Source organism: Desmodus rotundus, chromosome 2 (assembly GCF_022682495.2).
Source record: "Desmodus rotundus isolate HL8 chromosome 2, HLdesRot8A.1, whole genome shotgun sequence".
In the NCBI taxonomy this organism is placed as follows: domain Eukaryota; kingdom Metazoa; phylum Chordata; class Mammalia; order Chiroptera; family Phyllostomidae; genus Desmodus; species Desmodus rotundus.
In genome coordinates, this window is record NC_071388.1 from 112,119,570 (window position 1) to 112,144,941 (window position 25,372).

At 38.3% G+C, this 25,372-nt stretch overlaps 1 protein-coding gene across 3 annotated transcripts in view; it reads left to right on the forward strand.

Moving 5' to 3' along the window:
* Window positions 1–25,372, forward strand: part of CNTNAP5 (contactin associated protein family member 5) — a 981,662-nt gene that overhangs the window by 434,084 nt on the left and 522,206 nt on the right. For all 3 annotated transcript variants that reach the window (XM_045203156.2, XM_053918555.1, XM_053918556.1), the window contains one exon: window positions 209–356. In XM_045203156.2, coding sequence (XP_045059091.2) covers window positions 209–356 — 148 coding nt within the window. The remainder of the gene's footprint in view (window positions 1–208; window positions 357–25,372) is intronic.

Consider the following 25,372-nt stretch of genomic DNA (forward strand, 5'->3'; position numbering starts at 1 on the left):
GTACAATGTTTTCAAAAATATGACATATAATGCAAAATTCTCACACAAGTCAGATTTCACTTGAAATATCTGAGAAATTGAGAGGTTTTTTTTGAAAGACTTAGTGGAGTAACATATGTAGATTTGCAGTGACTTTCCTTGAGTTCTGGCATATAAGGAAGGTACTTCAAAATCACAGATTTCCCTGGGCCTCCTCTTCTCTCTGCAGAACTTTGTTGGGAACTCAAATGCTGACAGCGTGATGCACCACAAATTACTGCATGCGGTGAGAGCCCGCTTTGTTCGCTTCGTGCCCCTGGAATGGAATCCAAGTGGAAAGATTGGCATGAGGGTTGAAGTGTACGGATGCTCCTATAGTAAGTACCCACATAGACTTCAAACTATCCACATAGTACCAGTTTATTTATATTGAGAATGGCAATCTCAATTGTTTTAAAGTTATTTCTGGACTTTGATAACCTATAAACGCTTGAAAATGTAAAATTCAAACCAGGAAAGAAAATAAAAGCTCTCCCATTTCAGAATGAAGGAGCTTGGAAGTGACAGATGATAATGTCTTAAAAAATTAAATTAAGAACTTTTGATGTCTGAGTTGCCATTTTTCCTTACAGTAAAATAATAATTTAAGCTCAGTTATTTCTTATCAGGAAGTGAGTATTACAAAGTTATCCCTTCTCTCAGAGCCATGAAGGAAAGGAAAACAAGCAAACAAAAATAAACAACAATAAAAAACAAACAAACAAACAAAAAGCTTCTCTGTGTTCATATATCTACAAGAGGAGGGGAAGGAACATTTCAACCCAATGTAACACATGGAATGATTCTGTTCTGGAATTATGCTAGCCATTCTTTCTTCTGTGAGTTGTTTATACCGAAAGTATAAGTAGAGTCCATCTTGTATATAAAAAATATTGTAAACATGGGTAGAACTGGTAACCACTCTAAAATAAGGTCAGAATTATGCAAGAAAGGTTTCCATCCCTATAATTTTCCCCCTTTGAGTTTTATATTTAAATCTAAAATTGCATAAAACTAAATTTTTCTTCTGCCTTAGCAGTGACATTTCCTGCTCATATGCTATGACCCCTAATAAATAAAAACATTTGATTACTACTACTTTAATATAAATTTGTTCAATAGATTCCTGATTTTGGTTACAAGAGTGCATAATGGGTTACATGCTTGTACTCTTTTCCATGGTATGGTCAACTAAATGTCTGTAGAATCATCTGAAGAACTTCATAAAACACATTTTCCTAACCCTGTCTTATACAAACTGGACTATGGTTTCTGGGGTTACAGATCCAGAAAGCTGAATGTTAACAAGTTCCACATGTTAACATAATACATGCATTATGCTTCATATGTCGACTTGAAGGTCTAATAAATATCTAAAGTTTAATATAGCAAAAACAGAATTCTTGATTATCATTCTCTCAACATCCTGCTCATTCACATTGCCCCCATCTCAGTAACTGGCACCACTGTTTATCCACCTGCTAAAGCAAAATCCCAGGACACAGCCTTAACTCCTTCTTTCCCATAACTTTTTAAAAAATATATTTATTGATTATGCTATTGCAGTTGTCCCATTCCCCCCCTTCATTCCCCTCCACCCTGCACACCCCCTCCCACCTACATTCCCCCCCTATAGTTCATGTCCATGGGTCATTGTTATAAGTTCTTTGGCTTCTCCATTTCCTATACTATTCTTAACCTCCCCCTGTCTATTTTGTACCTACCATTTATGCCACTTATTTTCTGTACCTTTTCCCCCTGTCTCCCACTCCCATCCCCTGCTGCTAACCCTCCATGTGATCTCTGTTTCTGTGGCTCTGTTCCTGTTCTAGTTGTTTGTTTTTGTTTTCGGTGTGGTTGTTAATAACTGAGTTTGCTGTCATTATACTGTTCATATTTTTTAATCTTTTTCTTAGACAAATCCCTTTAACATTTCATATAATAAGGGCTTGGTGATGATAAACTCCTTTAACTTGACCTTAACTGAGAAGCACTTTATCTGCCCTTCCATTCTAAATGAAAGCTTTGATGGATAGAGCAATCTTGGATGTAGGTCCTTGCCTTTCATGACTTTCCCATACTTCTATTCCTATGCAATGCATCTATAGTTCAGAGTGGCTCTACCAGTCCTTTCCTCCCAAACATTTCTTAAATCCATATACTTCTCCTGCCTTCCTGAGTAGAAGCCTCTATCAGTACCATTCCTTTGGGAAGGAATTTAAAGATACTCTACCAGAAGTTCCTGCTCCATGACACTACCTCCTCATACCCATTTTTTCCTGCAATAGCCAAAGTGATTTTTATAAATAAAGAAATAAAATCACATTGTTTCCCCTACCTGCTTTACTTAAAATGGAAAGTCCTTATTGGGTCTATGGCCCTACCACTCTGAATGTGCCCGATCTCGTCTGAAAGTCCTTATTGGCAAGTAATATTTCTCATTGAATATTCTCTGCCTGCCTCTTTAACTTCCTTCTACTTCTCTGTATCCTTACAGACTTTCTTTTTATTTCTTAAACATACCAGGCTTTTTCTACCTCCGGGCTTTTGCACTTTCTGTTTCTAAGATACAGAACATTTTTTCCTGGAATTTACATGTTTAGCTCTTTTGGTCTATGTGATTCTTAATTATAATGCCACCTCTTCATAGAAGGCCAGTCTCATTGTCCCTCTAAATTCATCTGACTACTTCCTGTGCACCCAGTATTAATCCATAGTTATATGCTATGGTTTTACTGCTTCCTACTCCCATTCACACACCAGAATACCTTGTTTGGGCTTACTGGTTTGCTGCTTTCCCTCTCAAGTCCCTATACCAGAATGTACATGCTGTGAGAGCACGCACCTTGCCCGTTAAGTGCCAGCACCTCATAGAGACAGAGAGGTGTTCAATAAATATTTGTGAAATGAATGGAAAGACATATCAGTTCAGCCTTGTTGTCCCAACCTGGAAAGCCAGGTTATTCAGGAATTACTTAATGTTAATACACCCATTGTAAAGAACTGTTTTTTCCCCCCATGGGCTTATAAATATTTTTTCTGAAAATTACATTTGATTATGTTGTTAAAGACTGGTAGAAATCTTATAGTTCTATAATTACTTAAATCTTAAACATTTACCATTTTGGAAATTGCTTCATGCTCATTCTTTCATGTATGCACTCACTTAGTTGACAACATTTATTTAGCACTTAAGATGTGTCAAGTGTCATGTAAAGCTTTAAGGATATAAATAACAGTTAAAACCTTTTTCTTGACTTTTGTAAGTTCTGCATTTTTTTCTGTTGAAGCATTTTGTATTATAGCATTTTATTAATTAATTATGTGATTGTTTTGTTGACAACTGTCTCCCCCAACTAAACTCTAAGCTTTGAAGAGACTGTGCCTGTCCCGTATCCCCATGCTGTGCCCAACACAGAGTTGAATACATAGTATTTTTTCAGTAAGTATTGTTGAATGATTGATATTGCTGATATTCAACATTGGGGTGACAGGCATGTCAATAAAAACATGCAATAAGGGATTATGTGTGCCTGTTAGAAATCTGCCAAGGAGGCAAGGAGGAGAGAGTAAAGTGTTACTGCTGGAGTCAGAGTCAGGACATCACCACCTGGCCTCTCCTGGGTCTCAGAAATCTAGTAGTCAAGTCCCATAGTAAGGAGCCCAGACAGTAGGAGAGGGTTGTCACAGAAGCTTGTTATGCTTAGTGCACAGGAGACAAGGGAAGAGAAAGTGTGAAATAAAGATATGTGCCTCTCTTTGTGCCTGCACTTCCCATGCTGTCTGCACCTTCCTTCCTGTAGCTTAAAATATAATTCATCTGGCCTGTGGGAGCACAGACAGTTATTGTAGAAGATAGTCCTTCCCTTAAGCTCCAAGTCCTTGAAGATAAAGTCTACACTTTTCAGTTTAAACAGCTTCTCCTCATGGAAATACTCAATGGAGGCTGGGGACCAAGGAGTTTACTGTCTTTCAGTTGTCTGTCAACGTTACAGATTCTGCCCCAAGTGAAGCTTTCTGTTTTGTTTTGCTATGTTTGTTGTTCTTCTTTCTTCAAACCTGACTTAGTAAGTCTGTGCCTGCAGATTTCTTTTTCTTTTTAATTCTCACCCAAGGGTATGTTCATTAATGAGAGAGAGAGAGAGACAGAGAGAGAGACAGAGACAGAGAGAGACAGAGAGAGACAGAGAGAAACATTGGTGAGAGGAAGAAAATTGAACAGTTGCCTCCTGTATGAGCCCCAACTAAGATCGAATCTATAACCCTCTGGTGCATGGGGTGATGCCCCAACCAACTGAGCCACTGAGTGAGGGCAGTGCCTGTAGATTTCTTTTGCAAGCACCCATCTCTGGACCTTGTGTTTTACTTCCCATGGGCTTCAGCATGCACGCTACTTGCCATGTTTGTCCCTTACCTTCTCTCACTTAGCTGCTCTCCCTGATGAATGGCCTCCTCACTGAAGTGAGCACCATTTCATCTACTTCAGGGCTCCTCAAAGCCCTGGGTAGAGTTTATACTTCTCATGAAATTGAGTGCCACTCCCCTTCATCTTCTGTATCCCTCATATTCAACTTCCACCAAATGCACAGACTGTGTGATTCTCTCCTGATTCTATGTGTTTATAACTGATGCCACTTTTTTTCTGAAATACCCTATTCTCTTTCATCAGGATGCCTCCTGATTGATATTGACTACCCAGATCAAATATCATCTATTTTTAAAGCCTTTCTGACTCCCACACCTAGTCATGTGACAACCTTTTAGGTTTTATGCTTCGATTCTATGTCTTTCCTTGTTAAATTAAAATTAGCCTATGTTCCTGTCTACTCCCCAGTCTGTTCTGTAAGGTGAGGATCTTGCTCTGCCTCTCTGCTCTTGGGACCAAGATCAGAGTCCAAGAACCACTGGATGTTCCACCAAGATTTACTGTGTATTTAATTATTTAGACACACAAGGTAGCCATCCTTACTCATTTTTGAAACTTTTTATTGTATTTTTCAAATTTACAGTACTGTTTCTAATGGGGGCCTCCTTTATCTTGTATATACATAGATATTTTATAGGTGATAAAAATTATGAGCTTGTTAGGACCTTCCTTAAACATGGGTTTCTTTAATACCTCACTCTAATTCTCATTGAATAATTGAAATCATCAGTGATCACAATTTCTAAATTGAAGGTGCTTAGAACCTCCTAAGCCTATTGTGGTATATTCTGTATTTAAACCTCTAGAAGTAAAGTATATCCCTATTTTCCCTAAGTATTTACATTTTTTAAATCATATTTCTTACAAGGCCTTCATTTTCTCTTATAAATGCCAGGATGAATCTTCCCCTTTTTTGGTTACTGCTGCTTTCATGTGCCCAGGGCCATCTTTTTGTCCTGGCCACAGTGAAATTTAGAGTGAAAGACTCCTTTTTGTGTGTTCAGTTGTGAAGAATGGAACAAATGCTCTACTGCTAAAAAGATGAGTCTTCCACTAAATACTCTTGTTTTCTTTGACTTCGGTTTCCTCATATCCAAATGACAGTGGTAATCACTATTAAGACTGCTATGTCTGAGAGAGAAGATGACGGTGAGATAGGGGGGAGGCAGAGTCCAATTCCCCTCAGCACCAGTGAAATACCTAGCTGATCTGAGGAACAGAGCAAACAGACAACGGTATTCAAGCATATGTGAAGAACAGAGACCAAAGACAGAGGACATTGAAAGATCTGACGGTGAGATAATAAAACCTGGAGCGCAAAAAGGATCAGATATAGACCATATTAGACCCATAAAAGTCAGCTCAAGAGGAGTGACCTCAGGAGATTAAGGAGATGGCACCACTGAATCCCATTGGCATTCTACCATAGAAGTTCATACCATAAACCCAGGGATTCAGAACAGATCAATTTAAGAAGCAGAGGCTAACAAGAAGAGTCTCACAAACAATGGGAAGACAAAGAAACAATCCCCAAGTGAAAGGAAAGGAGGAAGCCTCAGAAAAAATGCTAACTAGAAAAGACGCAAGTCAACTATCAGATACAGAGTTCAAAGCAATGGTTATCAGGAAGCTCACTGAGCTCACAGAGAACTACAAGAAACTACAGGGAAACTACAATGAACTCACTGCAAACTATATCAACATGAAAAAGGAAATAGAAACTATGAACAAGGGCCAACTGGAAATGAAGAATAGAATTTCGGAACTGAAGAACACAGTAGAAGGAATCAAAAGCAGACTTGATGAAGCAGAGGATCAGAACAGTGAGCTGGAGGACAAGGTAGAAAAAAACACCGAGAAAGAGCAAGATAAGGAAAAGAGGCTCAGAAAGAATGAAGAGGCATTAAGGGAAATGCAGGACAATATGAAACATAATAATATCTGTATGATCGGAATACCAGAAGGAGAAGAAGAAGAGCAAGGGATAGAAAATCTGTTTGAAAAAGTAATGATGGAAAATTTCCCTAATCTGAGGAGAGAAAAAGTCACCCAAATCCAGGAAACACAGAGAGTCCCAAGCAAGAGGAACCCAAAGAGGCCCACTGAAAGACACATCATCATTAAAATGGCAAAATTCCAAGACAAAGAAAGGACCTTAAAGGCAGCAAGGGAGAAACAGGAAGTAACATATAAGGGAGCCCCAATAAGGTTAGCAACTGACTTCTCAATGGAAATGCTCCAAGACAGAAGAGAATGGCAAAAAATATTCCAAGTAATAAGAAGCAGAGGCCTGCAACCAAGACTACTTTACCCAGCAAGGCTCTCAATCAAGATAGAAGGCCAAATAAAGAGTTTCCCAGACAAAAGAAGTCTAAAAGAATATACTTCCACCAAACCAGCTCTGCAAGAGATGCTAAAGGGACTACTTTAAGGAAAGGAAGGAAAAGATAAAGAGAGAGGAACACAGATAGGAAAAAATGGCAATGAAGAGCTACCTATCAATAGTAACCTTAAATGTAAATGGATTAAGTGCTACAATCAAAAGACATAGAATAGTTGAATGGATAAGAAAACATGACCCACACATATGCTACCTATAAGAGACCCATCTCAGGACAAAGACCTACACAGAGTGAAAGTGAAGGGCTGGAAACAAATTTTCCAAGCAAACGGACAGGAAACAATACCAGGGGTAGTAATACTCACATCAGACAAAACAGACTTCCAAAGAAGGGCCATAAGCATAGACTCAGAATGTCACTTCATAATACTCAAAGGAAGAATACACCAAGAAGACATAAACATTGTAAATATATGTGCACCCAACATAGGAGCACCCAAATACATAAAGAAAATCTTGGAGGACTTCAAGAAAGATATTGACAGCACCACAATTATAGTAGGGGACTTTAACACCCCACTGTCAAAAATGGACAGGTCTTCCAAACAATAATATCAAGAAGGATATTCTGTCACTTAACAATACCCTAGAGGAAATGGACTTAACTGATATACATAGAGCTTTTCATCCCAAAGAAGCAAAATACACATTCTTTTCAAGTGTACATGGAACTTTTTCAAAGATAGACCACATGATAGGACACAAAGCAAGCCCCAACAAATTCAAGAAAATTGAAATCATATCAAGCATTTTCTCTGACCACAAGGGACTGAAATTAGAAACAAACCCCAAAGGAAAAAACCTAAAACCCTCAAAATCATGGAGACTGAATAGCATGCTATTAAATAATGAATGGGTCAAGAAGGAGATTAGGGAAGAAATCAAAAAGTTTCTGGAAACAAATGTAAATTAACCCACAACAACCCAAAATGTATGTGACACAGCTAAGAAAGTGCTGAGAGGGAAGTTCATAGCAATACTGGCCTACCTAAAAAAGACAGAAACATTTAAAATAAAAAACCTTACCCTACACATACAAGAACTCAAGAACAACAACAAAGACAGCCTGCTGCAAGTAGAGGGAAGGAAATAACCAATATAGTAGAAGAATTAAATGATATAGAGGTTAAAAGGACTATTCTAAGGATCAATAAATCCAGGAGCTGGTTTTTTAAAAAGATAAATAAAATTAACAAACCATTAAGCAGACTCATCATGAATAAAACAGAGAGGTCCCAAAAAAACACAACCAGAAATGAAAGAGGAGAGATTACAACTGATTCCACAGAAATAGAAAGGATTGTAAGAAGTTACTGTGAAGAACTATATGCCAAGAAATTTGAAAACCTAGGTGAAATGGACACATTTCTAGAAAAATATAATCTTCCAAAACTGAATGAAGAAGAAGCCGAAAACCTGAACAGACCCATAACAGCAGACAAAATTGAAGCAGTCGTCAAAAAACTCCCAACACACAAAAGCCCTGGACCAGATGGTTTCACAGGAGAATTCTACAAAGTGTTTAAGGAAGGGATAACCCCCATCCTTCACAGACTATTCGAAAAAATCCAAACTGATGGAAGACTCCCAAACTCTTTTTATGAAGCCAGCATCATACTAATCCCAAAACCGGATAAAGACACAATGAAGAAAGATAACTTCAGGCCAATATTGCTGATGAACATAGCTGCTAAAATTCTCAAGAAAATATTGGCCAACTGCATCCAGCAATACATTAAAAAGGTCATCCACCATGACCAAGTGGGATTCATCCCAGGGATGCAAGGATGGTACAATATTCGCAAATCAATAAACATAATACATCACATCAAAAACAGCAAAGACAAAAATCAGATGATCATAACAATAGATGCGGAAAAAGCATTTGTTAAGATACAGCACCCATTTCTGATAAAAACACTCAGCAAAGTGGGAATAGACGGAGCATCCCTCAACATCATAAAGGCCATATATGAGAGACCTACAGCCAACATCTTACTCAATGGACAAAAACTCAGAGTTTTCCCACTAACATCAGGAACAAGACAAGGATGCCCTCTCTCACCACTCCTATTCAAAATAGTACTGGAAGTCCTAGCCACAGCAGACAAGAAAAAGAAATAAAAGGCATCCAAATTGGAAAGGAGGAAATGAAACTGTCACTGTTTGCAGATGACATGATAGTGTACATAGAAAATCCTATAGACTCCACCACAAAAGTATTCAACCTAAAAAATGAATTTGGCAAAACAGCTGGATACAGAGTCAATACCCAGAAATCAAAGGCATTCCTGTATACCAACAATGAAACTGCAGAAACAGAAATCAGGAAAAAATCCCATTTGATATAGCATCAAGAAAAATAAAGTACCTAGGAATAAACCTAACCAAAGAGGTAAAAGTCCTGTACTCAGAAAACTACACAACACCGAAGAAAGAAATTAAGGAAGACACAAACAAATGGAAGCATGTACCATGCTCATAGATTGGAAGAATTAACATTATCAAAATGGTTATACTCCCCAAAGGAATTTATATATTCAATGCAATCCCTATTAGAGTACCCATGACATATTTCACAGATATAGAACAAACATTTCAGAAATTTATATGGAACCATAAATGACACCGAATAGCTGCAGCAATTTTGAGAAGGAAGAACAAAGCAGGAGGGATCACAATACCTGATATCAAACTGTATTACAAGGCCACTGTAATCAAAACAGGCTGGTACTGGCATAAATACAGGCACATAGACCAATGGAACAGAACAGAGAGCCCAGAAATAAACTCAAGTCTTTGTGCTCAATTAATATTTTACAAAGGAGGCAGGAGCATAAAATGGAACAAAAACAGCCTCTTCAACAGATGGTGTTGGGAGATCTGGACAGCTACATGCAAAAAAATGAAACTCGTCACCAACTTACGCCATACACGAAAATAAACTCAAGATGGATAAAAGAGTTAAATATAAGTCATAACACCATAAAAGTCCTAGAGGAAAACATTGGCAGAAACATCTCAGACATTCCACGTAGCAACAACCTCACAGACACATCCCCTAAAGCAAGGGACATAAAGGAAATAATAAACAAATGGGACCTCATCAAAATAAAAAGTTTCTGCATGGTTGAAGAAAACAGCACCAAATTACTAAGAGAACCAACAGTATGGGAAAACATTTAGCCAATGGTACCTCAGACAAGGTCCTGATCTCCAAAATATATAAAGAACTCACACGACTCCACTCCAGGAAGACCTACAACCCAATTAAAAAATGGGCAAAGGACTTGAACAGACACTTCTCCGAGGAAGACTACAGAGGGCCCAGAGACACATGAAAAGATGCTCAGCATCACTAGTCCTCAGAGAGATGCAAATCGAAACTACAATGAGGTACCATCTCACACCAGTCAGAGTGTCCAACATAAACAAATCCACAAACAAATGTTGGAGAGGATGAGGAGAAAAGGGAACCCTAGTGCACTTTTGGTGGGAATGCAGATTGGTGAGGCCACTGTGGAAAGCAGTATGGAATTTCCTCAGAAAACTACAAATGGAATTGTCCTTTGACCCAGCAATTCTGCTACTGGGATTATACCCTAAGAACCCTGAAACACCAATCCAAATGAACCTATGCACCCCAATGCTCATAGTAGCACAATTTACAATAGACATGTACTGGAAACAACCTAAGTGCCCATCAGTAAATGAGTGGATCCAAAAACTATGGTATATTTACACAATGGAATTTTATGCAGCAGAGAGAAAAAAGGAGCTTATACCCTTTGCAATGGCATGGATGGAACTGGAGAGCATTATGCTAAGTGAAATAATCCAGGCGGTGAGGCATAAATACCATATGATCTTTCCTTTAACTGGAACATAATCAACAGAAGAAAAAAGGAAACCGAATATAACCAGAGACATTGAAGTTAAGAACAATCTAACAATAGTCAGGGGGGAGTGGGGAGGAGACAGTGAGGAAAGGGGATTATAGGAACTACTATAAACAACACATGGACAAAATCAAGGGGGAGAGTGGAGGTGGGGGAGGGAGGTGGGTTCAACCGGGGTAGGGTGGAGGGATTAGCAGAAAAGGCATACAGATGTAATTGAATAACAATAAAAATTTTAAAAATACTAAAAAAAAGACTGCTATGTCATTTTTTAAATTATGATGAATATAGCATAAAGCAAAATATATAACGAATAGTCTGTTCTTAGTGAGAGCTATGCTAATGCAAGTGCATATTCATAGAGGAAACCCCTGTATTGCCACTAAATGTTTCTTTTGGAGAAACATGAACCATATTCTCTATCAGGCAAGGACACCTCTGGCTTTCAGATCTTTGTCTGCTGTTGTTTGCACTTTCATTGTTGTAGGCTCTGGGATCTCAGTTTTCTGCCACCTCCAGGTTCTTTCTTTTCGCCTAAAATTAGAATCAAATGTGTTCTCCTAATGCATTCTACAAAGATACAATGTCTTCTATTATGATTACTACTGCTAAATAATTTCTTGAAGTGAATAATCCCACGGTAAACCAAGAACATAATTTTAACCCCCTTAAAATAATTATCCTGAACAAGTTACACCCTCTTCTGCCTGTATGTCAGGTTCATTTTGGCTATTATACATTGCCCATGTACAGATGCCTGGCGGCCAAGCTTGCTACATTATATTCTCATAAGAATAATAGAGTATCTCCTTCATTATCATTTTCCTCCTGTGCCAACTCTGTTGTCTACTGGGGTATCTGTTTTTTAAGTTTTGCATCTATGATTTCTCCCTCTGGTCAATTAATCAGGCTTTGGCGAAACATGTTCATGCTGGTGAACCAAGTAAATAAAGGACATGGCTCTGCTGTATCACTGAATTGGTGATACAAAGATGCACACTTAAAGATGCCAATATAGAATTGTGTAAAATAATTCATCTCTTGTAGATACAACAAAAGAAAAGCAATGAGGAAATGAGAAGAATCATCCTGAGTTGTGAATCAATTCTTTTCTTGGAGAGAGAGCCAGTATCTTTGCTATTGGTGGCAACTTTCCCATCATTGAATTAGCCATCACCATTAGAAAGGCCTCCACCACCATCATCAGTATCTCCTTCCCTATTGGCATTTTGTATGCACAAGATGGTGCAATGCACACTCCAAAACTCATCTTTTAAGATATGGATTGCTATTTTTATGTACTATAGAAAGGGAAACTGAAGTTAAATTTGTAATGGGGAAGTGACTTTTAGATAACCAATTTGCATCCTGAGGAAAATATTTCTTCTAAGCTATAAAACTATATTTTTATTTGTTTCCTTAATATCTCAATTTGGTTATGTCATAAATGGCTCCAATTTTACATATCTGTAAGGGAACTCTTAACAAATCTGTGCTCTCTAACCACACTCATTATCTTTTTCTTGTGGCCTTACTCATCTCATAAGTAGTACCAGTTGCCCAAAGCTGACATGATAATCTTTCTTGAATTTTTTCTTTCCCTTACTTTGCACAGTAAATCCACTAGCAAGTACTATCAATATTACTTCCAAAAATCATCACAACTATATATCCATTTCTTTTCGTCTTCACAGCCACCAGCCTAGGCCAGTTATATCTTCTATCACCTGGATGTTTTAACTCAGCAATCACTTGCAGTCTTTTCTTGTAGTCCATTTTCTCTGCTTTAGTCAGCAGGATCATCATTACATACAGAGTTGAGCCACTCCATGCTAAAAATTTTTCAATGGCTTCTTCCTGCCTTTAAGAACAAAACCAAAGTCTTGTATATAAAGAACAGGTCCTATAAGATATATATGGAGAGGGAGAGAAAGAACAAGAGAAGGAGAGAAGGGTTAGATAGTTGAACAATAGATACATTGATAGATGATAGATGATAGATAGATAGATAGATAGATAGATAGATAGATAGATATACATCTAATAGTGATTTACATGTTTATTTCATTGTGAATTACCTACCTCACCAGTTTATGAGCTCTGTAAGGTCAACGACCACACCTACTTAGATGCCCAGTTCTCAGCTCAGAGAAAGGTCTATTTCAATTAGCAATTAAATTTATTGAATTAACAACTGTGTCCCAAAATGTCATATCCAGTAGGGTTTTGAGGCAGGATTTGAACCAAATTCTCTGTTGTTCCTATACTCTTGGCCTTTCCACTATGTGTCTGAAGGTATATGTGGGGAAATTTTATTAGCAGGAAAATATTATATTCAACCTTCTAATACCCATATTATTATTTTATTAACAAGACAAAAGTGAGCAATCTACAGTTCCTGAGCATATGTAACTAAAATGTACAGGGATAAAGTTTAGCTATTGTCTAGTCCAGGAGCTCCTGGGCCCACACACTTCTACTTTTTATCTCTCCCCTGTATTTTCAAACCTAGTTCTGCATGAGAGCACTCGGTGTATATATTTAATACCTATTCTGACAATACTCCAGCTCAACCATAAGCACTGTTCAAGGGCCTCAGCAAAAGTTGTTTTGTTGCTGCTGTTCTTAAGTGATTACTATGTAGAGTCAGAACTTAAAACTATTTTCTCAAAGTGCTCTTCTAACTCTGAGACTCCATTTTAAGTCTAATTTTTTATTTTTATATTTGTGATTACTTATATTCAGGACTTTCAGTGAAGCATTGAAACACTTTTAACAGTAACATACAATAATATTAAACACAGAGGATCTACACTCAAACAATCAGAAATGAAAACCTATTTTTATCACCTATTTGTTGTGCAATCTTCAAAATCTTGGGCCCACTCTGTTCACAATTTTTTCCTCGGAAAAAACAGGTAATAATAATGTTCATTTCATATATTGAAATCCTTGAAATAGCATGTGATGATAAACATTAAAAAAGTATTAGCTATGTTTATCATTACTTTCATCTAATATTTAAGGTGGTTGTCAAACTTCTCTGTTTTTTTTCTTCCTTCTTCAGGACCCTATCCCACCAGCACCTCAAAGGAAACAGGTTAACTTTGTTACACACAAGGTCCAGAAGGGTTCTGATACCTTAAAGAGTCCATCTGGTGACTATGCTGTGTGGACTTCTGTTTGGGGGCTTCTGTTTGACTTCCTTCAATAATGAAAAGCAATCAATTTTTAAAGCATTATAAATTCTGATAAGATTTAATGATCTGTTAGGCTTTCCAAACTCCTGAAAAAAACACAGCCATTATGTTATACCTCAGGTTGCCTCCTATGCAAGAAAAATAAACAAATAAAACACTTTGCTCCTATTTTGGTTAAATGCTGCCAAGTAGGGCCATCCAAAATTCATCAGCTTCTGAGCTAAAGTGCTAACATCTATTCTTTACCCTGAAAAGGCTCTTTGCCATCCCAGCTTCAGCTGCCCTCTTTGTGGTTTTTCTCATCAGCTGTGGCCATTTATCACACATGGTGGAAGCCATAAACAGGTAGACTGCATCTTTGGCTTGCTAAGGCCTGTATGGCCTCATCACAGGGAACCTCAAAAGTCCACATTTGCAAACACTAGAGAAAAGGAGGGGTAAGGTGTCAGCTGTGAGGCCTCAGACTTGGAGACCCCAATGTGAACTTCAAATCCTATTCCACATATTATAGCATTTTATAGTTGGAAAAACAACCAAGATCATTCTCTGTGATTATTTCATTTTATTGGTGAGGATATTGAGGTCCAGAAATGTCTTTAAATTAATTAGTCAAATAATGCAATATGCCTACTATTCTTTCTTAGTTCATGTAGAAAAATCTAATTTCTTTCCATGAAGACACAAATATACATATACATGTGCAATGAAAACATAAGATAAATATTTTTGGTTGGTTTAGAATATGAAAATGTTCAGCAGGGAATCAATTCACTCATAAGCCTTTCTGCTAGGCTGTGGAGATACAGAAATAAATAAGACAACCTCTGCTCTTTAAGATCCCAAAGGTCGTTATAGGTATGGAAAGCAGACATAAATTCTTGTAGTGGAGGTTGAGGAAACCAAGTCTTATCTAAAGCTAGCAGAGGAGGGGGAAATACACAGCTAACATTTTTTTCCTTATGGATTGATGTGTGTGAATTATCTGACTATATGGCTCTGATTCTCATGACCCATATGCTAATAGTGGTGATTTTAAAGAAAACCTTGAAAGGGAAAATATGACCTAATAAACACTTTATGCATCAGTGGCTTTCCACACAATGGCAAAGCCTTTGTCTTCTACAGTTTATTTTACATTTACTCTGTTGAAATAAATGGTCACTGAAGTGATTTACTGGTATTCCTCCAGCTGACCTCTAGCACTTAGTTCTGTGTATTTTGCCCAGGTAAGATTATTAACAAAGAATGTTCAATTTTCCCCAAATATAAAATCATGGCAAATATTTTTTTTTAAATTTTTTTCAGGAAAAAAAAAGGTCACTAGTCTTAGGGGGGAAATTGCAATTATCTTCTCCAATTTTGATACTGCTATTTAAAAGAAACGTTTTTTTTCAGGGAGCAATTGTGTATTGTGGCTGAAGACCACTGATAGTCTTCTGAAACAGGGAGCAGTTCATAATTGTGTTATGCTATTTTCACAGAGGTTGACTGCTCAGTGTCAGCCTTTACCTTGATCATTCTTTCTGTGAACTGGTAAGTAAATTTGTGAAACATTATCCCCTTCATGAAAGCTTCTGGTAGCCTATCTGTACCTTTGTAGGGGTGATCAACTATGTCTCACATTGCACTTTTCACTTGGGTGACCATATATCCCAGAGAGCCCATGCTGCTATCTAGTTTAATAATCTAGAGCTTCCTAATCAGTCACACAAATTTTAAATGTGCTCAGAGACATCTACGAGTCTCAGGTATCTAAAAAACCTAGACATTATATGTCTCACTGTAAAAGCTAAAATGACTATGTGCTAAAGCTAGGGTTGGAATTCAGAGCTTTGATTTTTTTTTCTACTATGACTGTTTTTCTGTGTTGTCTCCTTGCCACCTATCCTGTTTCTCACCTGTTGTCATACAGAAAAATGTCAGAAATTCTGTAAGAAAAGCTATTTTTAGGACATATCACTATTATCTTTAGAAACGTATATTGTTTCTGTAGTTTATCTGAGGTAGTTCTGTAGTTTATCATGAACTGATAAGGCCTGGAAAAGTCACAGAACTGGTGGAGGATCTATGCACATTTGAACTGACTGCGGAAACATCTGTGGCTTGTGGATTGCTAGCCAAAGACCTCAAGTATTCAGTGCAAATATATGGTTTGAATAATTATCATTTTTCTTACATAGTATATTATGAGAGAAACTTCAACTGTAATCGTATCAAAAATCATGTTTATTTACTGTGAGCAGCTGAAGAATCTGAGTGGGACTAATTGCCTCAGTGTGAAGCAATAGTTTCTCTGTCAACACAGAGCTTCAGCTTTCCAGCCTGTGAGAAAGTACACTCCATGTCACCAACCCACGCAAGACCCCTTCTCAGCTGACTTGGGGATTTGAGCTTGGAATCATTTATTCAGTAGAACCCCTTTTTCAGCTGGTTTGTTGACAAGCTACTAACACCCATCAAATATCTCAAAATATGCCTCCAGAACTCTGTCTTTCTCAGAAAACAAGGTATTACAGCTGGGTCAGCAATTATGGGCTCAGTGGGAAGTCAGCCAGCACTGGCAGTTTTCAGTGCCACTGGGATACAGGGGAGTGCCTGCTCAATTATCCTGACCTATAAGGAAAAGTTTGCAAACTATATGAACTGGATTTATCCTAAAGACTTCTTGGGTTCACAGCTGACTTATCGTTGCAGAGCTTTACCACAGAGCCCCACGTCCTCCACGGATGAGAATAAGTCTACCAAGACATGATCTGCTTGGGGAGGAGAGGTGGCCGATCTCTCAAAGGAGAAGGGCCAAGAGGCTTTTCCTCCATGGGCTTTTATTAGGTTCATTTTGCACAGGAATACAGGTAAAGCTCATCAATCATTGTCAGGCAGTAAGGGTCAAACAATAGATAACATATAGAGAACTTTGAGGGCCTATTCTGAGTTATGGTTAGTTAGTTAGTTAGTTAAAGGGCTATAAGACTTTGGGAAGCAAACTCATTTCAAGCCTGGACCCTTATCATTTAATCTGAGGGTATAAACAAAGCAGGTTTCACAGGATTTCATGCATTCTTTCTTAGGCCTGATTCCTCAGGGAATCCGCCCTTTCCAGCACAGGACTGCACTGCCCTCTGTTATTGCTTCAGGCTTAAGTCAGGCAAGGGAAGTAAGGCAGCCAAGAGATTAGGAGACTTCTTGCAGACAGAATGAGGACTCAGTTTATGTCAAAGCCGAGGGGCGAAGGTACATCACCCCCTTTTTCTATAGCCCCCCCAGTCCTTCCCTGTGGGCCTTTTTCGTGACCATGCCTGTCTTAGGTTGTTCCTCCCTTAAGGAATCTTACTCGTCATTGGCTAACTGGTCAAGCTCAGGGCCAAGCAGGGTGAAGTAAAGTGGGCAGAGATGGCACCCCTGCCAGGAAGATAAGCTTTGTCTCCTTAATGGCTTACGGTCTCTGACTCAGCCTTAACCATTGAGGGGTTACAGCTTCTGAAACCAGGCAGGGCAGTTCCCAACAACTTATCTTTCATATTTGAGAGAAACCTGCCAATGTATGACCATCTTAAGAAGCCACAAATTGAATTGAATTGAGTTTATAATATTGGGATCCTAAAAATGAATCTTAAGAAAGAGAGAGAAATTGTCCATCTAGGAAGTAAATCTCTAACAGCTGGGTTCTCGGTGGCATTGTTGATGAGTTAAGGAGCTCTCATGAGTGGTCAACGTGGCAGGAAGAGGGAAAATACAACCAAACACCAGAAGGATCATGTTAAAGCTTCACCACCTTGTTGAAACACAAAAAAAAACTGGAACAGATTAATTCCAATGAGAAGAGCTGGGACAAGTAGCCAGGAGTGAGAAGCAGAGTGGTCAAACAAGTAACAAAGGTAAATTTTCTGAAAACCAGACTTGATGATGTGCTTTCCCTACTTTGTATACATTGATAATTGTTTCTCTATTGATCTCAGCATTAAATTAAAACCTCAGGGCCACATTTAAAGGACGCTCTATCATAAAACTCCCCACCCTGTCCCCACTCTCTTGACTCTCTCTGACCTGGGATACTATGCTTTAGTGCAGGGGTTCTCTGACATCAGTAAGTATCCGGACCACCTAGATTGTACAATAGCACACAGGTGGCTGGGATCAGTCCCAGAGTTTCTTATTCCATTGGTCCGTGGTGAGGTCCCAAATCCTGCACTTCTGAAAGGCTCCCTGCAGATACCCAATATGCTGGTGCAGAGAGCACACTTCTAGAGCAACACCTCTAGCATGTCTGATTCCTTATGGATTGAGATCTGCCCCTGTACTCTTTCCCGCATGCCTAGAATGGAGGCTTCTTCCTTCTGCTGGCTGAATGTGTAATTGTGTCATGCTGCTCTCTTCACCATAGCCATTTGGAGCAGGGAACACTTCTGAGTTTATTACTGTCGACCTGTGCTGAGTATGGGCTCTGTATGCTGAGAGGGTTCAATAAAAGTTCAAATGCAAAAATATCTGACTGAAGTGAGACCACAAAAGTTAACCAGGATGGGGGTTCAAGTTTACTGGAGATAGGATGGGGAGGGCATTGCATATCTACCCACAAATAGCCTCTCAGATATATATGTGGTTTCCATTTCCGTCCCCAAAGGAGCCACTTTTCTGAGTGAACTTGGTCTCAGTAAGAGCAAGCACAAAAGAGCAGAAACCACAGGGAAATTCAAATCAACTTTTAAGAAAAATAAAACTTCCTTTTCAAAGTTATCTTCTTTTACAATTGGCATCCCCTTTCTTATGCACACTCCCTCAGGGCCCAGCACATGTCTGATTCTCACTGCATAAGGTCAGAGGCAGTCTCACTGTACACAAAAGGTAATTCTCACCAACCCCCTATTTTTTGAATGAGGGAATGTGCATTGCTGGGTGTCAAACACCCATTTCCATGTGTAGTCTTCAGGCAGGTACATGATCTCTGTGCTTTGGCATCCTCATTTTGTAAATGGGGAAAATACAGACACTGTGAGGCTGATAAGACATTAAATTAGGCAAATTCATTAATTAATTCCCTTTTCCCCTAAAAAATGGGTTACTTACTTCAGAGTAAGATATCTCTATGACTGGCTTAGAGAGGCTGTAGAAGAAAATTTAAAAAGCTATATTTATTTTTTGTTATTTTTGGTGCCCTAAACTTACTTTCAGAGATGCTCACCCACTTCCCCATCTGCCAATAGAAGCCTATTTCTACTCTTTACATACCTTCCAACAAATTTCCCTTTGTTTTGTTTTCTTCTCTTTTTGTGTTGTTAAAGATAATCTTCTTTCAAGATAATTGTAAAACATGAATGAAGATGCTGATGTCCATAACAAAATCCCATGCCCCAAATTAATTACCAGACCAGAGGATCAGGACAAATTGTGTATAGTAATATCTAATATGGAAAAGCTAGCATATAATAGAATTGTTTTTCTTAACAGAAACATTATAAAATATGGGTCATTATTGTTATCATTTTAAAACTGTTTTATCCAAGTGAAATTGAGAATGCTGACTATTTCACATTGCTTCAGAGCCTGAAGGAAACATTACATATTCAGCTGGGGAAAACTTTAATTCTCCTTAAAAATGTATTTTCTGAAAAAAAATATGTATTTTGTTAACCCTCTGTTTTTCCATTTGTGAAACAGTTGATGCATTTTGTATATGACTTAATTAACATTGCAAAGATCTCTAGGATGTTTGCTTGACTTCTCTTAGAGAGGCAAAGCTTCTCTCATTAGCTGTTGTTGGTGTTAGGAGAGTAGCTTCCACTTTTGCCAGACTGATTCTGTGCTCTCCAAAGAAGCCTCCCACCTCTACACAAGTGAGCCTTTATAAGCAATGCAGGTATCACCTCCCAAGTGGTTACAGAGTGGGGGCAGGTGATGTCTCAGGAAATCAGGGACAATCAGCAGCATCATGTTTGGGCATTGGAAGCTCACTAGGTTACTAAGTCATTTCACAGGTGTTTCTGCACAACACAGTGATCTGACTTAATGAGGTGGTTAATGCACATCTGGCCTTACCCTCAAGGGATGCACTGTCATGCTAGAGAAATGGACTATAAACAGATCAGAGAATGACTATATATCAAATTCCAATTGGGAGGTGAATTATGAAGAGAGTATATGACACTTAGAAAGAAACTAACTAATGGGAGAAACCTGTTAAGGAAAGGACCAAGACCCAGAGCTGAGCATCAGAGCATTGGAGAGAAAGGCACAGTACTTGGTGAGTGCTGAGCACAGTCAAAGCAGGGGTAAGCCGAAAGTGGTAAGCTGAATTTCTAACTCTGCCACTTGTTAACGATGTATTTTTTCACCTTTGGTGTCATGGTTTCCCCATTTGTAGGACAGTAATAATAATAGTATGCTCCTGATAGGGTGTCTAAATGGGTCAAGTAAGTTCATGCACAAAGAACATTTAGAGTATTACAGGGTTCAGACTGTACATTTTGTGGATGTTACTAATCCCCTCACTCCACTCATGCACATTCACATGACTCACACCCCCTGAGTACAGTGGGTGGAAGGGGAGTCAGGGTTGGCAAGACAATTAGCAGATGAGGTAGGGAAGGAGTACAGAGATGGATCCTGATGAGTTTTAGAGATTTGATTTAATTTTAATTCAGAGGAGTTTACTGAAGGACTTCAGCAGAAGGGATGTGTGATGTTGCTTATATATTATGAAAATGAAAGAATGTGCCAGAAGGAGGTGCCAGAGGTTGAGGAAGGGTGGCTATGAGGTTATTTTGAGGATATGGAAGGTGATGATGAGGGCTTGATTGCATGCCTGCTCAGTGTGATGTGAAGGACACTAAACCCCAAGCTCAAACAAAATTTCTTCACACCATGTTCTTCATATTGTCTTTATAGCATGCTTCACGTCTTTGCTACTGCAGTACTTCCTTTGGATTAGTGATAAAACTAGGGAATGAAATGTTAATGAATGACTGACTAGTCATTTCCAGGTGTGAGTTTTATATCATTCTCACAATGAGATTTAGAGTTGGTTTCTCTTAGCCCTATTTTGCAGATAGGAACATTGAAGCTCAGGGATGCCAAACAGTTGCCTCAAATTCACTTGCCAGGAAGTAGCAAAACCAGAATTAAAACCCTGGCCTGTAGGTTTCAACAATATTTTCTTTGTTCCTGTTCTATCCATTGTCTATGTGTTCTTAAGATCTCATAGCAACGTAGAGATGTTTTCTAAGAGATAATCTATGTCACTAAAATCTATACCATTAATTTTGTCACTAGACTAACTAGTCATTTGAGGGAGTGGAAGTAGATCTTAAATGTTGTGATGAATTGAGATTGAGGGTAGATAGTGTATCGGAGTGGAGAACAAAGGAGTTGGGGCACTGCAGACCTAGATACATGGCACAAGGTATGTCTTTTAAGCAGTAGTAAAGTATATGTTTATTCATGGAAGCACCTGTCCCACTCCCATAGGCAGTATATGAACTTTTTGTTCCCATGGCACTAGATGCACCTGTCTATTTTATAACATGCCATCTTAGCATCACTGTCCACAAATTGCACCTGTCATGTCCACTCACTTCCCACTACAGCTCTTAAGGACCCCATTCCTTGATGGGGAGAAAAGGCATAGAACTGTAATTGAATAACAATAAAAATTTTAAAAAAAGGACCCCATTCCAGACCCAGAGTCTGGTTCAGTGTAAGAGGGGAAGCAATCAGAAGAGAGCATGCAGACCCAATATACAGATGAAGAATTTCAACTGGAGTTTGAAAAGCTAAAATGTGGTGGTATGGGAAACTTGAGGCCTACTTGACATCCCTTGGGCAGTAAACCATTGACTCAAAAAGAGAAAAATAGAGTCATTTTGCATGAGAAGATAGTGTCTGTTACTAGAATGGTCTGAATAGGAACTCAATCCCTCTAGTTAACCCAATCAATGTTAATACACCTACTATTATTGATTTAACATAAATAATGTGCCAGACATGATGGTATCTGTATTATTACTTTATATGTATTAGCATATTAATTCTTCCATCAGTATTCTCTGAAAGACATAAATTACCCCATTTTATAAAATCAAGTCTTAGAGAGGTAAAGTTGCCACAGGTGACCCAGCTAACAAGCTATGGCTACTGTATTTTAAAACTCGTAATGTGATATATACACTACGATCCTCATTGTTCCGTGATTGACTGATGACAGTTTGCTGCCTGCAGTCTCCATCTAGTTTGAGTAGAGTTTTGTTCAGGAGACAGATCTAGGGCACTGATGGGGAGATCGGGGGACAGTCTGAAAGCAATGGGTTGTTTATGGAAATCTCTCTAGAGTCTGGACCATTTATTTTTAGGGTCTAGGCAGTCATCAGCAAACTTTCAATTAGAAGCACTCTACTCCTGGGGAATAAATTATAAGATTGTATTTTAAAACTAATTATAATAAAAGTATGATTTTATTTTTATTTCAGAAATCCAATTTTACAAATAATTCTAGGCTCTTGGTAAAAAATTCATAATGAATCATTGTGTATACTCAAGCTATGAATTTTAATTTCTTGGTGAATAATTTAAAAATTGAGTAATTTTGAGTAATTAATTTCAAATAAGACTAAACCCACCTCCTCCAAATGCCTATTCATCACTATCTCACCCACGGGAGATAGTATATAATGAATCTGTTTCAACTTATAGTTAGCCTTATTTTTTCTATCATAAAAGCAATAGAATTTAATTATGAAGCTTTCATAATTTAAAAATAAAAATAATGTGAAAATGTATAATAACACCTCCCAAATAGAGTCCCTACTAACTTATTTTTAAAGACATTTTAGATTCACATCAAAATTTACAGTTTTCATATACTACTGACCCCAAATATGCTTCTCATCTGTTATTAGAACCCCCAAAAGAAAAGGTACATTTTTTACAAGTGATGAACTTAAACTGATACATCACAATTATTCCAAATTTAGAGTTTTCATTACCACTCAAACTTGGCGATGTACATTCTGTGTGCTTGGCAAATATATTAATATATCCATTATTATGGTGTCATGCAGAATATTTCCACTACCCTAAAAATTGTGCATGTCTTGCCTATGTATACCTCCTCCCTAATCTATGGTAGCCTCTGATCTTTTTATTGTTACCATATTTTGGGTTTTTTCAGAATATCATATAGTTGGAAACATACAACATGTAGCCTGTTCAGATTGGCTTCTTTCACTTTGTGATATACATTTAATTTTCCTCCATATTTCAGTAGTTCACTTCTTTTTATGGATAACTAATATTCCATTGTCTGGATATATCATAGTCTATTTATCCATCCCCTACAGAAGGACATCTCAGTTGCTTCCAAATTTTCAAAATTATGAATAAAGCTGCTTTAAACATTTGTGTCAGGTTTTTGTTTAGAGGGTAATGTTGGGGAGCTTTACCGCAGCCCCTGTCTGCCACAGATGAAGAATACGTCTACCAAGACATGATCTGCTTGGGGAGGAGAGGTGGCCGATCTCTCAAAGGAGAAGGGCCCCGAGCCTTTTCCTCTATGGGCTTTTATTAGGTTCATCTGCATAGGAATACAGATAAAGCTCATCAATCATTGTCAGGCAGTAAGGGTTAAACAATACATAACTTACAGAGAACTTTGAGGGCTTATTCTGAGTTACAGTCAGTTAGTTAAAGGGCTATAAAACTTTAGGCGCCAGACTCATCTCAGGTCTGGACCCTTATCTTTTAAGCTGAGGGTATAAATTAAGTAGTTTTCACAGGATTGTATGCATTTTTTCTTAGGCCTGATTCCCCAGGGAATCTGCCCCTCCCACCACAGGACTGCACTGCCCTTTGTTATTGCTTCAGGCTTAAGTCAGTCAAGGGAAGTAAGGCAGCCAAGAGATTAGGAGACTTCTTGCAGACAGAATGAGGACTCAGGCTATTTCAAAGCCGAGGAGTGAGGGTCCATTACCCCCTTTTTCTATAGCCCCCCGAGTCCTTCCCTGTGGGCTTATTCCTGGTGACCAAAGCCTGTCTTAGGTTGATCCTCCCTTGAGGAATCTTACCCATCATTAGCTAACTGGTCAAGCTCAGGGCCAAGCAGGGTGAAGTGGGCAGAGGGGGCACACCTGCCAAGGAGATAAGCTTTGTCCCCTTCCTGGCTTATGGTCCCAAATCTGACTCAGCCTTAACAATGGGGGGTTACAGCTTCTGAAACCAGGCAGGGTGGTTCCCAACAAGGTAAGTTTTCAACTCCTTTTGATGAATAACAAAGAGTGTGAATTCTGGATGGTATGGTAGGAGTATATTTAGCTTTGTAAGAAACTGCCACACTGTTTTTGAAAGTGGCTGTACCATATCATGCTCCTACCAGCAATGAGTGAGTGTCCATGGTGTTCCACAACCTCACTAACATTGGGTATTATCAGCGGTCCAAAGTTAGGTCATTCTAATAAGTATATAGAGATATTTCATTGTCTTAATTTACATTTCCCTAATGACATATGGGTGTGGGGAATATTTTTATATAGTTATTTGCCATCTGTATATATTCCTTAATGAGGTAAAATCCCTCTAAAATTTTTTTCATACAATTTTTAGATAGATTTTACACATCACAATATAAGTGTATGTAAATTATAATTACATGACCTCCTTTTGCTTTAACAATAATAAATAAACATTTTTGTATATAAAGACTAAACTAATAATTGTCACTGCATGAGATAGAGGGATGGGTGGAAAGGATGCAATATATTCGCCCTCTTTTTTAAAATAGCAAGTATTTCTTACTTCATATGAGTATTCTTTTCCACTGAAACCAGAAAAAACCTCAGAATCCTCAACACAGGGTAGTTGAAAGACAGTACTTTTCAGTCAGAGTTGAATAATAAGACTATTTTTTCTTTATCTCTAACCTTGTTCCTGAGAGGAGTGGATCAAGAAGCTCCAACTGTCAAGAAAAGTAACAAGAAAGAAAAATTATGAGACATTATTACATTCTGGCATCAGACAGAGTAGATCCTAACATAGGTACTTGTGGCAAAAAGTGACATATCATTCTGTCCCCTCAAACAAAAAAAATGACATATCATTCTCACCTTTAACTGGAATATAATCAACAAAAGAAAGAAGCAAACAAAATATAACCAGAGACATTGAAATTAAGAACAATCTAACAATAGCCAGAAACGAGGGGGGAGGAGACGGGGGGGGGGAAGGGTTTTCAGGAACTACTATAAAGGACACATGGACAAAACCAAGGGGGAGGGTGGAAGCAAGGGAAAGAGGTGGGTTTGGCTAGGGTGGGGGGTGGAGTGGTAGGGAGAAAATGCAGACAACTGTAATTGAACAACAATAAAGTAATTTAAAAAATGACATATCACTAATGAGAGGTTTTACTTCTAGGATGATGATCAGTTCACTTTAATTCAATGTGTGG